General features: G+C 44.6%; 1 protein-coding gene across 1 annotated transcript in view; it reads right to left on the reverse strand.

Moving 5' to 3' along the window:
- Positions 1 to 13,403, reverse strand: part of PER3 (period circadian regulator 3) — a 94,795-nt gene extending 81,392 nt beyond the window's left edge. The window contains exons 1-7 of the mRNA XM_058304736.2: positions 13,246 to 13,403; positions 12,646 to 12,894; positions 12,032 to 12,177; positions 10,365 to 10,480; positions 9,012 to 9,213; positions 3,999 to 4,050; positions 1,253 to 1,392 (exon numbers count right to left, since the gene is read on the reverse strand). Of these exons, the coding sequence (XP_058160719.1) occupies positions 1,253 to 1,392; positions 3,999 to 4,050; positions 9,012 to 9,213; positions 10,365 to 10,480; positions 12,032 to 12,177; positions 12,646 to 12,894; positions 13,246 to 13,403 (1,063 nt within the window). The remainder of the gene's footprint in view (positions 1 to 1,252; positions 1,393 to 3,998; positions 4,051 to 9,011; positions 9,214 to 10,364; positions 10,481 to 12,031; positions 12,178 to 12,645; positions 12,895 to 13,245) is intronic.
- Positions 13,404 to 14,295: the final 892 nt, after the last annotated feature.

Raw genomic sequence — 14,295 nt, forward strand, 5'->3', positions numbered from 1 at the left:
ATTTATTGGTTGTATATACCTAAACAAATAAAAGGGGTTGAAATAACACTTAGGACTATATGGACATTTTTTTTTTTTTGTAATAAAATTGGTCTAGCCAGTTCTGCTATAATGCTTGTTTTGAAAAAGCAAATCTGTTTCAAAGTGATTGATACATTAAGGAGAATGTATCAAATTGAGAACAAGAAGAATGTCTTGTTTGCTTGAGCTTTCCTTTGCAAGAAACACTAGGTGAATATGAACAGCAACCGGGTGAATGGGGCCTGAGGACACACACACGTGCACACACATACCAACAGCCCTCACACACCTATCCACTACCTTGGTTCACCATGTATTACAAGCCACACACATTCACAACTAGTGTTAGATGTTTCCCCATAATTCAGATAAGTCTCCTTTTACCACCAATTCACAAGAACTCACAAGCTGCAACCCTCCCAGCACCCCATTCCCCACGCAAATGCCAAATCTGTTCCAAACTAAGGCATCTTATTTATTGTCATGTCTGAGTATTTCATAATCATTCAATATATGCAAAAATGTTCTACCATTTTTATCAGGTTTCTTTGTTTTTAATGTGTGTCCCTAGTGAAGTTTTGAGCTTGAGCCCTAAATCCATTTTTCCCATAAGCCCTGTCACTTTTATGGTACGATTTTGGCATAGGGCGGTAATTATTAGGAAAGTCATTATTAAAAGGAACAGTTCACATCATGGACCTCTGCACTGCCCCTCACCAACTCTGTGCCCTTGGGCAGTTCTGATGCTCTCTATGCCCCAGATAGAAGAGAAAAGATACGACACATGAGCATATGTCACATTATAGCAGAATGGTAAATAATAAAAGGCAGCTCTGCCATGTGAAGACATAAACTACGCTTTTTACTCAGAGGGCTTCAAAACATTTAAAAAATAAGTTCAATCTTGTGACCTCTCTGTGCAACAATTTCAATACCTTACTTCTCCCAAGACAAAAGCAAAAGGCATGTCACCAGTAGAGATGGAATTATGGGCTGTTCTGCCACCACAGCCCGTGCTGAAACCATCAGGCCAGGCTGCCCCAGAAGGAGAGGGCCGAACGGAAGTCGAGGCTGGGACACAGGCCTTGGTGAAGGAAGAGAGTAGGGGCCGAATTTAAAGACTCAACATCTTTTCTGGTTCTGTGACTGCAGTAAGCAGGCTTTTCCATCTTTCCATCTCATAAACCGAAAATTCTGCACTTTTATCAAAAAGCAGACAGTCTAGACTTACCTTCATACCCAGAGTGAATCTTTTCCACCAGTGTGAGGCAGCAAGGCTCAGCCTCTGGCTGGACAGGGCGATGTACGTGAATCAGATAGGGGATGATCCGGAAGGGGCAGTAATACCTCTGCTCTCTGACTGCACCTCCACTGAAGAAATCAAAGACGATTAGTACAGGGTCTGACACACGCAATCCGCCCAATGCAAAACAGGGGTGGGGGATATGCTATACTGGTGGTTTCCAAGAGAGACATATCCAAACCTAAAATGTGTCTGCTTTCAAAAAGGAAATGTTGCTCTAACTTTTCCTCAATGCCCCGAAGGTTTATGGAGACTTGGCCTCGATGGCCCGTTAACAACGGAGCAGTCGCCCTGAGACCTTCCTCCTGACCCGCAGCAGGCACGCCAGCCACCTCGCCTCCTGCCTAAAGCAAGCACCAGACAGAGACTGGGTCCTTTCTCCTCGCAGCCATGGTCACTCCCCCAAAGCCAATGCTCACTTTCAAAGAGCCCCCTCCTTTCCCACGCTGGGCCCTTGCGTGCTGTGAAGAGGGGCTGTAAGCCCAGCTCCTGGCCCTGGCCTGGCCCACAGGGCACCCTTGCCAGCTCTTACCAAGGGTCGCCCACTGCTGCCAACTGCCCCAGCTGCCCAGGGGACATTTCCACTTGGATATGCCACTATCCCCTCAAAGTCAAAACATCCAAAATTGAATTCAGGCACCCCTGCTTCTGTCAATCAGGCCTCTACTCTCCTCGGCTAAAGAAAATGCGCCACGGAAAAGACTGATCTCAGCCCAAATGCGTGACTTCTAATCTTGCAAAGTGGGTCTTCCAGAGATTCCCTGACATCCCCCCTGCCCGCTCAGCTCCCACTCCCATTTCCTTCCCGTTGCTCCTCAAACTCCAGTATCTTCTTGACTTCAGACCCATATCTAATCCGTTAATAAATTCTGGTGACTCTCCCTTCAAGAAATATCCAAAACATTTCTACCTCCACCCCACCACCTTGGCCCCGGCACTATGGTCTCTCACTGGCTTCCCTGCAGTAGCTCCTTCTGCTGCCTCTTGCCTGCTACAGTATTTTCAAGACAACTAACATGTTTTTATAATGCTTTTACAATGTAGATTGTTTTTCTGCCCTAAGAAGTATAAATTTCTGAGCTTTGTCCACAGAAAATTCCTAGAAGCAATGATAACCCTGTAGCAAGAATGACCCCTACCATCCAGGCTTGGCATCAAAATATTAATAACCTTTTCCACCAGAAGGAACAAGAGATCCTTGGAGAAACGACTGGTCCTAAGTTTGCAGAAAGAAATGTTGAGTCTGGGACATCTTATGCCTGAAAGAAAGGAAGCTGAAGCCTCTGAGGTACTTGCACAGAGGAGAGGAGCCCTAAAGGGGTTCCTACTGGCCAAAGATGAGACAATTGGAACATTAAAAAGATTAATGAGAACCTTATCCCTCAGAACTATATTCTACAACACTGATGGCTGAAATGATATGAAAATAGATTGCTTCAAAACAACTGGGAGCTAGTGAGGGTACAGAAGAAATACAACTGGCTATGGCTTAAAGTTAATAAAGCTAGTAGTAAGTATACGTGGGTTTGTTACACTATTTTCTCCGCTTTTGTATGTTTGAAAATTTCCAAAGATAAATGATTTGAAAGACAAGTGATTAATTGAACAAAAAATTTCATTCGGCAAAGTCTTCACAATGGTCTAGGAGGTGCTCTCCCATTGGGTTTGACTTCTTCTTCTTCCACGTGCTCGCCCTCACTGCTGCTGCTCAGCCCAGTGGCCACTGGTGTGCCCGCCTCAGAGCCACTGCACTGGCTATTCCCTCTGCTGGGAACACTCTTCCTCAGTCACGGCCACACTCCTTCCTCAGGTCTCCCATTGCCCTGAACAAAGCAGCAGCTCCCAGCCTCATTGTTCTGCACAGAGCTCCGTGCCTGCTGGTGCGCTATCACACTATGTGTCAGGTATCTGTTATGCCTCCCCAGGCCCCTCCAGATAAGCTAAGGTCCACGAGGGCAAGAACTTTCATTACTAGCGCATAGAGCAGTGTCTGACTCAGAGAACGCACCTAAAGGTCTTTATTACCATAAACACAACAGCACCTATGTGCCAGGCACTGTTCTACGACCTTCTTAAGTAACAGTGCATTTGGGAATGACTCACTGAACAACTCAGGAGCCCCCTCCCCCCGAGGCTGTCCCTCCCCATCATCCACAGACTGCTTGTTCCAGTCCCTCCAAGGCTTCAGAATTTCTGAAAAGGATTTTTCTCTTCCTGAAATACCTGGCGCATTGTCACTTCAGTTTGTTGGCAATCCCGCTGCCATGTAAATATTTTTTTCTTTTAAAAGCAACATTAACGTCTTAATTTTTAAGAGGAAAAAAAAAAAACTGCTAGTAATTCTACCCTAAATCAAATATTGCTAAAATTTTGGTCTATTTTCTTCTAGTTCAATTTCTCCAAACCTCTCAAACCCTTGTAAGTATGCCACTTTCCTTTAAGATTAGAAATTTCAAAAATGTAAAATATGACCAAAAAAAGGCAAACAAAAACAAATGAGTCAAAAATAATGGTCAGAGATTCTTACAGGTTAAGAATGGTCTTTCTGTTCTTATTTCTATTGCTTTATTACCTCACTTTCTTATTTCCTATCCTCAATCAAAATAAAAACCCCTTGTGTTCTGGAAGAACTAAGTCCTGTCTTTTGTATCCACAACAGAATCAACAGACTTACCGGATCCTGCAGAAAAAGGATTTCACTGGAGCATAGTCATACTGGGATGCTGCTAGAAACAAAGATGAATCGTCAGTCGTTTTTCCTAGAGAAGCCTTGTTCTACAGCTCTTTCCCGCTGAACCAACGCTGCACTACTGCCAAACGCTGCACTATTGCCAAACAAGTAATAAACTCTTTTTTAAAGATAGACATACTCTTGGTTTTAAAACAAAATTCTCCCCTCACTGAGGGTTCTTTACATCCCATTATAGCCCAAAGCCTTTTGCATTTTAACATAACCCTCACAGAAAGTAGTGAGAGTTTCAGATTTGTATCTTTCTCTTATTACTTCCTATTGTTCTTTCCCTATTTCTAGAGTTTCCCATATTTGTTATTTAAACTACCAATAAGGGAAGTGGACTTAGCCCAATGGATAGGGCGTCTGCCTACCACATGGGAGGTCCGTGGTTCAAACCCCAGGCCTCCTTGACCCGTGTGCAGCTGGCCCACGCGCAGTGCTGATGCACGCAAGGAGTGCTGTGCCACACAGGGGTGTCCCCGGCGTAGGGGAGCCCCATGCGCAAGGAGTGCACCCCATATGCAAGGAGAGCCGCCCAGCGCGAAAGAAAGTACAGCACAAAAGAAAGTGCAGCCTGCCCAAGAATGGCAAACACAGAAAGCTGACACAACAAGATGATGCAACAAAAAGAAACACAGATTCCAGGTGCTGCTGATAAAGACAGAAGTGGTCACAGAAGGATGCACAGCGAATGGACACAGAGAGCAGACAATGGGGGGGAGGGATATAAATAAAAAATAAATCTTTAAAATAAATAGACAATCAATAAGCCTTTGACCCAACCATAATTTCAGTGGTAATATCCTATATTCCATTGCAATAGTCTGGGTATTTTGCAGCAACTTGGAATTGAGAATATTTTCAGCCTTTAGCCATGGTATGTAAGGTTCTTTGATTTTTTTCTTTCTCTTTAAATTCTTTCCTTGGATAAACTCCTCAAAGCTATCTATGTTCCTAGGTTGGGTTAGGGTTAGGGTTAGGTTAGAGTATTGCGACTCTTCTTATATACTGTCAAACTAATCTCCAGAAAACCAGCCAGCTGATAGTGTCATTGGTAATACTTTAACGTTTTCTCACAACCCTGATGCACAGTTGGGTTTCACTGCTTCTACTGATTTTTGCTATTTTGCTGGTGTGAGATGGCAAGTCAGAGGGAACTGATCCTTGGTTTAAGAGTCAAGAGACTGGGAAGCAGACTTGGCCCAGGGTTAGGGCGTCCGTCTACCACATGGGAGGTCCACAGTTCAAACCACAGGCCTCCTTGACCCGTGTGGAGCTGGCCCATGCGCAGTGCTGATGTGCACAAGGAGTGCCGTGCCACACAGGGGTGTCCCCTTGTAGGGGACCCCGTGCGCAAGGAGTGCGCCCCGTAAGGAGAGCCGCCCAGCGCGAAAGAAAGTTCAGCCTGCCCAGGAATGGCGCCGCACACACGGAGAGCTGACACAACAAAAAAAAGAAACACAGATTCCCATGCCGCTGACAACAACAGAAGTGGACAAAGAAGTACACGCAGCAAACAGACACAGAGGACAGACAACTGGGGCGGGGGGAAGGGGAGAGAAATAAACAAATAAAATAAATCTTAAAAAAAATAGTTTCTTGACTATCTGAATTTCCTCTGGCTTGAGCTCTCAGAATGTATCTTTTCAGCATTTGTTCACTGGAGAGAAAAGACCCCAGCTAAAGGAAGCAAGGAAAACTGAGATAAACAAGAGCTCTACAGAACTAAAACACTGAGTTTAGGCCAGGTCTTCTCACTTCTAGGGATAGCTTTGATCACAGGAATGGAAAAAATGGCCTTTTGAACATTTGGGGAGAATGTACATGATTTTAGAAAGCATTCCAGTTTAAGGGCAAAGGAACCAACGGTCAAATTATAATCCCTTAATTTATGAAAGTTACAGTACAGAATACTAGAACCAGAAGATTGCTCTTACAGTGCCTCTGAAAAATAAATGTAAGAACTTTATAAAGGAAGTTTAATTACAGGGCTTAATTACTCTAGAAATGATTTCAGTAAAGGCTTAGATAACCTCATGGAAAAATCAAGGGAGGATAAGGACTTTTCAAAAATGTCTTTCATTTTTAAAAATGATTTTATGGAAGCGAATCACACCTCCCTCCCTTCCAAGTCTGCCTCGGTGCCACTTCCAGGCACACGCCTGTTCATGGTTTCCTATTCTTAAGTCAGTGCTCACGGGCACCTCCACGGTGAAGAGCAGGGGCTCTGTGTTCAGCTGCGAGGGGAAGTGCACCCCACAGGCAGTCTGACTGCGGGTGAGTGACGGAACCTGGGCCTGGGGGGGGGACGACTGGCCGAAGGCTGCAGCTGCTGTCCCTTGGCCTCCACCACCACTTTGGTATCCAAACGAGGCTTCTGCTGGGTTGCTCTCAGCCAACGCCCAGGCACTCTGGGGGACCAAGGCGGGATCCACGCTGTGGGGACCAGGACCGTCCAACGTGCAACTCTGGCTGCCTGAACTGTGATGTGATCCCAGACTCTCCCTACCCAGTCCTCCCTCCTGCCTGCCTTTTCCCCAGAGAGCTGCCCTGCCCGGTGGTCTGAAGGCTCTTCCCAACTTCCACTCCTCCCCAAGTAAATCTCTTGCATCTCTAACCCATGCTGGTCTCTGCTCCTTGGCAGACCCCAACTAACAGAGAGGCGTATCCATAAAATGGGAATAACAGTGCCTGTGCCTCATGGATTACAGTGACAATTAAGCTAGTCTATGTGAAACACTAAGATGAGTTCCTGGCAAATAGTAATCATTTGATAGTGAGAGCAAGGAATATGCTCCTTCCTGTTTGTAGAAAGCTCAGTACTTTCCTAGTCATTAGCTTGTATGAATCACACAGCAACCCTGATTCAAAGGCTGGTCAGACCAGGTTATTCTCATTTTACAAAGAGAAGCCAACTGGTTACCAAGGCTTGTGGAGGGACAGAACTCAATTTTGAACTGAGACCTTAAATTCCTAATTTAAAACTCTTTGCACACAGAAAATACTGTAGCTCTACTGTAATGTAAACTTGCTTACACCATTTATACATTCTACCAACACTAGCACCCCAACTCCATCCACCAGGAGTCTCCCAGTTTTCTACCACTGCGGGTTAGTCCTTGAGATCATGCAACATGGTGACCTCAGACAGCAGGTGGGGGCCTGTCCCACATTTCAACACCAAGACTGTGAGCGTGTGAATGTCCCCTGTGCTCTAGAAGTTTAACAGTGTTCAGTTCCTTCTAGAGGTCTGTACTTAACTGCAGTTGAAACTGAAGCCTGTTCTAATCCAGCCAAGCAGAGAGCTTCCGTCCAAGGAAGGGATGGAAAAAGATGGCATGGGCACAGCCCAGACACGGTGGGAGGTCCTTGAGATTTACAAGCAAAAGAACATATGGGGACTAGGTAGGCATCACATTTTTATGGAATACGTAAATTTTGAGGCGCAAAAGGCAACAATTTCAGGGTATACTGAGTTTTTCAACAGAAGGGAAATAACAGAGTAGTGACCAGTAATTAGTGAAGATTAAAAGGCTATAAAGACAAGATAGAGACTATACGGGCAATGTTGAAGAAAATTACTTGGAGAAAATGTGAAAGAGCTGGCAAACAGTAATATCAAGTGTCTGTCCTATCCATAGCTGTCCTCGTACATCATGAAGAGGTCCTGGTCCACAGTGATTGCTGACAAAACGTGTATGGAATGAATAAATGACTAAATGAAAGTAGAGAAACAAATACGAACAATTAAAGAATGAAAGTGTGATCAGGAAGGAGGAAGATAAATGAGATCAATAATTTTGAATGATAAGAAAAGGAGAGCAGCGGACTTGGCCCAGTGGTTAGGGAGTCCGTCTACCACATGGGAGGTCTGAGGTTCAAACCCCGGGCCTCCTTGACCCATGTGGAGCTGGCTCATGCGCAGTGCTGATGTGCGCAAGGAGTGCCATGCCATGCAGGGGTATCCCCCGCATAGGGGAGCCCCACACGCACGGAGTGCGCCCCATAAGGAGAGCCGCCCAGCATGAAAGAAAGTGCAGCCTGTCCAGGAATGGTGCCGCACACGGAAAACTGACACAACAAGATGACGCAACAAAAAGAAATACAGATTCCTGTGACGCTGACAACAACAGAAGCGGACAAAGAAGACACAGCAAATAGACACAGAGAACAGACAACCAGGGTGGGGGGGGAGGGGAGAGAAATAAATAAATCTTTAAAAAAAAAAAGAAAAGGAGAAATGAGGAAGCAAGACACAAGGAAGGATGACAGAAGTACGTGTTCTAAAACGTATAAAAACATACAAAATAAGATCAGGCAAAGATCTATAATTACAAAAAGAAGCCCAAAAAGACTATTCTTCACTGGATCAAGTAGTGGATTAAAAAATTAGAGAAGACAGCTTGGAATCAAAGAGATGGCAGACATAACTTCATAAAGAACAAAAAGAAATAATAAGGGATAACTTTCAAGAAAGACTGTCACACACACATATACTGAATAGGCAACCCCAGTTCAAAAAACGAAGTGATCTTTCAGGAGAAAAAGTAATGAGAAAAACTGGGAAAAGAAGCTAATCATCAAAATTTTATCTCTAAGGTAAACTCTATTATACAAAGCAATAATGACATCACTAGGAAACACATTTCATTAACTTAAAGGAAACAGAGCTTTTGCACTGATTAAACTGCTCTAAAGTATGCTGGTAACCAAAGCATTTTTACGATGTATAATCCATGACATCAACTTTGACTAAATCAAAGCAAACTTATTGGATCTTCAGGTTATAAGAAGCTTTCAAAATGCTTCTCAATTACATTTTGACTTTTTTTTAATAAAGAAGGAAAACAGTATTGTTTACACATTCTAAATTGCATTGATTCCTGTATTACTTCTGGAAGCACGAAGTGATCTGCATGAGGCAAGACGACCGTCAGTGTACTGGCCCCCTACCTTTCCGGGTCCAGCTGTTCCAGGCGGGCAGCTGAGCGTGGGCAGTGTGTGCGTAGAACACCCTCACATCTTGAGGGGCAAGCAGCTCAACAAAATGAGAGGACTCCAGGAAATCTCTTTCACAATTCAGGATAGAAGTAGCCTGTTCAGAGATGTGCACTAACCTTCCAGACAGAAATGAAAAAACTGCGACAAAGGTATCCTATGAGAAAAATTTTAAATAAATTCAAATACTGAAATACTAGCAATATTCACTGAGAGGTAAATTTCTTCTAGATTTCCATTAGGAATAGCAGCTTAAAACATACATGCGCACTGAAACGGCAACGAAACTCCCAAAATAATTTCTCCCAAAAACTTCTTTAAATATCATCAAAAACCTGTATTTTGCTTCCTAAATGTTTGATTTCTGTACCCCTACCCTCCAACCCCCAAAAACATCCTAGCGCCTTCTCGACAAGCTAAACACACGTTATATACACTGCTGGAGGGGAACTGGCTTCTCACCAATGCGGATTCTGGGTTTCTTCAAGGAGCTGCCCTTGACAAACCTTATTTCATGAGAATCATTTCTCCATGAGACATAAAAGTAATTTATTTGTAATCATTCATTGTACCTGTTTGCTAGTACTGGCCTTTATTTTCCTTCCTAACTTTATTTTTAAAGACCTTAAAAGGTAAATGTTTTCTTAAACTTGTAAGAAAACCTTCATAGTATCCACTTTGATTCCCTGCACATACCAGTCAGTAAATAAGCATGATTATAACACTACAGATAGTTTGTGTTCCAAAAGTGTCAAATCTGTAAATTACAATTATGTTGAGGTCATGTAATCTGTTTATATCACTAAAACACGGGTTTAATAATTCTGGCAACATGAAGAGATTCAAATAAGATACACTAGTATCTCTTTCAAATTTTATAAAAAACAGCATCTCAACTCACCTGTTCTATAAAACCCAGTTGTTACAACCTGAATTAGTAGGTATTGGAACTAAGAATGATATAAATAGAAATTAATTCTGAGATTATAATAAGATGCAGGAAATTACTCTGCAGTGTGTGGTTGGTTTGTTTTCCCCTCTTAATTTGAGAAAACTCAGAGATGCTAAGTAGACAGAGGTATCTCATAACAAAAGTAAACCAAACTACTGCTCGATGCACTACTTCCTGTCTTGATGTTTTCTCTGGCAAAGGCAGAAGACACAGTGCTGCTTTTGCAGTTTTCTCCTATTGTTTACCTCTTATTGTGGTCAATGAAATGGGAAGTTTTTATTTTTAAAAATCTACATCTGAAGAAGGCCCTCAGGAAATTCATCCAGATTGATACGGTAAAATTTGCAATTTCTTACTGTGTTTTTGGAAGTGTGTTCTGAAGCAATAGTGGCCAGCTCCTCAAGGCTATACGTGGTCACATCTGTTTGAGGTGTTCCATTTTGCCCAAGAATCGGGAAAAACTCACTGTTTGCTAAGAAACATAGGAAAGTAAACAGGTAGTCCAATAATAACAATAGTTTAGGAAATCATTTTTATCATTAGTGAAAATGGCTTATTTGTTGGGAAGAGGAAAACATGTTCCCCTCAAAATCACATTTTTAAAAAATTTCACCTAAAATATTGGTAGTTATACAAACTTAAAATTGACATTTCTCAAATAATAATGTCTTATGAATTTTGCATTTTCTAGATCACAAGGAACCAGATACACTTAAGGTAATAACACAAGGTACTGAAACCAAAAAATTCTAAACACACAAAGTAATTTTTTATGACAGAAACATTACTGTAGTACCTAATGTCTATATAGGATATATGAAGCCACAGAAATTTGTGCTAAGTACTTCATGAAATTCCTTGAGGAAAGGGAAATAGTATTTACAACTGCTCATTTTTAATTTGGTAAATTCCTGATATAACTGTGTAAGTATGTATATGGCAAAAACACAAAACAACAAACTCTGCATGGTCTTGCTAATGTAAACTAAATATGAAGAATAAATGCAGGGAATTAAAACCCAGAGTATACGTTATTAGGAGATAGGAGTGCTGTGAAGGAGTGCTGATGTTTAATGCATGTAGGTATTTTACTTGACTGTAAATGTGTGGAAATGGTTAAAATTCATAGTAACACATTACAGTGAATGACAGCTGGTTTATAAATGGGATTGTGGCTGAAAAGGTAGCCTAGGGATATAAATGCCAATTGAAAGAAAGCTAGGGAACAATCTAGGGACTGAATAACACAGGGAACCAAGAGGTGGATGAGGATTGTGGCCAAAAGTACAAATGCAAGAGTATCCTTCTGTGAACTAGAAGAGATGTATGTCACTTTTGCAGGGTGGTGGGAATGTGGAGAAGCGTAGGAAAAATACAATTAATGTAACCTATGAACTATAGTTAACAGCAATACTGTAATATTCTAGCATCAATGCCAAAGATGTACTATGTTAACAGTACTATGTTAATGGGTATATGGAAAAAAAATATGCCAAATATCAGCCGTGTACCACAGTTAGTGGTTATAGTCTGATATCATCTCATAATCTCTAACAAATGTTCCAGAAAGGTGTGGTAAACTGGTGAAGGGGTGCTGTAAGAGAATTCTATGTGTGCATAATTTTTTTGGAAGTTCACAACTTCTGTTAATAAAAATTATACTTTTGAAAAGTATGTGTATGGCAAGAAAAGGTAAACTGTATTTAGTCAAATGCATTTTTCCTAACATCTATAGAAAACATTATTCCTTTAAGATGTTAATCTTCAAAATGTGATGTTAAACTCTACTATCTTGCAACAAATTATTGCATATTTATACAACTATTAAGCAAATAAGATTCTCCTGGTCTTCCTAATTTGAAAAACAAAGAAACTAATAAAGTCAATATAGATTTGTTCATCTTACAAAAAGTGCCATAAAAAGCTCAAAATACTTCCATGAGCTGTAGCGGCAACTTCTCTGGCTGACGTTTATGAGTCAAGGTGGATTTGTACGGATGTATTTTCTCTCCAGCTAGTTTACCTTGTACACTGTTTACACAGCGAAGGGCATACGTGAGGGCATCTAGAGTGCTGGGTTTACTGTGTCTCTCTGATGGGAAGTATTTTTTCATTTCCTTGACTACCATCATAAGTTCTTCAGAAACTCTGTTTCGATCTTGCTGTTCACTGTTAGATTAAACACAAAACAAAAACTAAAACAAAAACTAATGAATAAATTCACATTTTCAGTAAAACTAATGAATAAATTCACATTTTCAGTAATAACAGCAGCCAACTTTTATTGCATGAAAACTGTGCCAGGCAATCTTAAGTGCTTTCCATGTATCAACTCATTTAGTTCACAAGTTTCTCATTTCTACTTTATGGGTGGGAAACTCGAGGCAAAGAAATTGGCATAACACTCATTCCCACTTCAAGCTGACCACTTTTTACCCCACTTCTGGTACTCTCTCTCAGGTAATTTCTTCAATTTCCCAGAGCTTCTAAGTCATTTGGATCCCCCCCCAAAACCTTCCCCTCGGCTTAGAAACATAGGCTCATAAGAATAAGTGAATAAACGAATCCCCCTTTTCTCTTTACCTCTCCCGTAAGAACCACCAAAGCAGGTGGTCAAAATGAAAATCAAAGTATCACCTGTTGTTACCGGCCCCGAATTCAGCCGCCAGCAGGTGTTTCTGGCTCCACTTCGTACCCGGTTCTTCTCCACGGGCCCGTGGTCCTGGAATATCCCTGGGCTCGGTGGCCCCGGACTCGGGCGATTTCCTGCTGGGCGTTTCGAGGTCCCCGCAGAGGTCCATCTTTGACCTGCCAGCCCGCAATTCTGCTGCCTGCTTCTTTTTTATTTTGGAATCCGTGACACCAACTTCCTTCTCATTTCGGTCCCTGCCATGGCGATGGGGAGAGGGACCGGTCACGGCCAGCCGGAAATATCGCTCACCTGGAGGTTTCTCTGCCGTTTTCCCAGAAAAGCGCGGACTTTCCCACTTGCAGGAGGTCCAGGCTGGGGGGGGGGGACCTGGCCGCTCGGCCCCGCGGCTGCAGACGAGCTCCCAGGCGCGACCTTCCCTCCCGCCCACAGCGGGGAGTCGCCGCGCTCCCCTTCAAAAGCGCCGAGCGAGGCGGCCTCGAGCCCTGCTCGCCCCTCAGCGCGCGCGCGGTTCGGGACCGGCCAGGGGGAAGGGGAGAGGGTCCAGTGGCGGCGCGGGCGGCCCCGACCCGAGTCCGAGCACTCACCCGCCGCCGCCGCCGCCGCCGCCGCCCGGGCCCCGCGCGCACCTCGTCCAGCAGGGCCCGGCCGCGGCCAGTCCCGAGGCGCGCCACGTGCCGGGCGCCCGCCGGCTCCGCGCCCCCCGCGCGCCTCGTGACCGCGCCCCGCCCCCGGGCCGCGCCATTGGCCGCTGCCGCTTACCCCCCGGGCTCCCATTGGCCCGGGGGCGGGGTCCGGCGCTGGGCCGCCCGGGTTACATAAGCCAAGATAAACCGCGCGGGGGCCAAGCCCCAGAGCGCGTTACATAATGCCAGGGGGCCGGGCCGGGGACGGCGTTCGGCCAATCGGCGCAGGCTGGTGAGTAACTAGGGGGCGGGGTGACCCCTAGCGGGCTCCGGCGGCGACCGCGCGAGTCAACCGCCCCGCCCTCTCCCCGGCGTCGGGGGTGGGGCTACAGAGTGGCTGGGGCCAACACGTCAATGATAGGATACTGGAGCTGCCAGGCAGGAGGGGGCGGGACCCGGGCGTTGGGAGGGGGCGGGATCGGTGCGGCCTCCACGTGAGAAGCGGGTGGGGACGCGGGCCGGGCGTAGGCGGAGCGTGGGGCGGGGAGGGGCGTGGGGGAGGGAGTGGGGGGGCGCGGGTCGGGTGGAGGGGAAGTAAAAAGCTGCGGGGCGGCACGGGCGGGCCGCCGCGAGAGTCCCCAGGGAGCCGCGGGAAGAAGGAACTGGAGGTGGAGGTTCCTCTTCTGGCCACTTTCCTCTTTCCTCACCTCTTATACTTCAGTAGTTTTCAATCATGTGACAAATACTGAATACCTTTCGTGTACCAGGCGCTGGCGAGGCGCGGGGCTCTGCAATACAGTAGCTCTGCTAATTTTAGGAAGTTATAAGTTTGCCACCGAATTAAAGCACACGCACACGCACACAAAACACCAGATTTTCCGAAGCAGAATTTTGCCAGTGAAACTTTAACATCTCCCCGGTCTTCCTAAAGCTACAGATTCATTTGACAACTGGAGAAAGACAAGTGTACATAAAATAACTCTGCGTTTCAGAAAAGGAAGATGTGCAGTG

This window comes from Dasypus novemcinctus, chromosome 9 (assembly GCF_030445035.2).
Source record: "Dasypus novemcinctus isolate mDasNov1 chromosome 9, mDasNov1.1.hap2, whole genome shotgun sequence".
In the NCBI taxonomy this organism is placed as follows: Eukaryota; Metazoa; Chordata; class Mammalia; order Cingulata; family Dasypodidae; genus Dasypus; species Dasypus novemcinctus.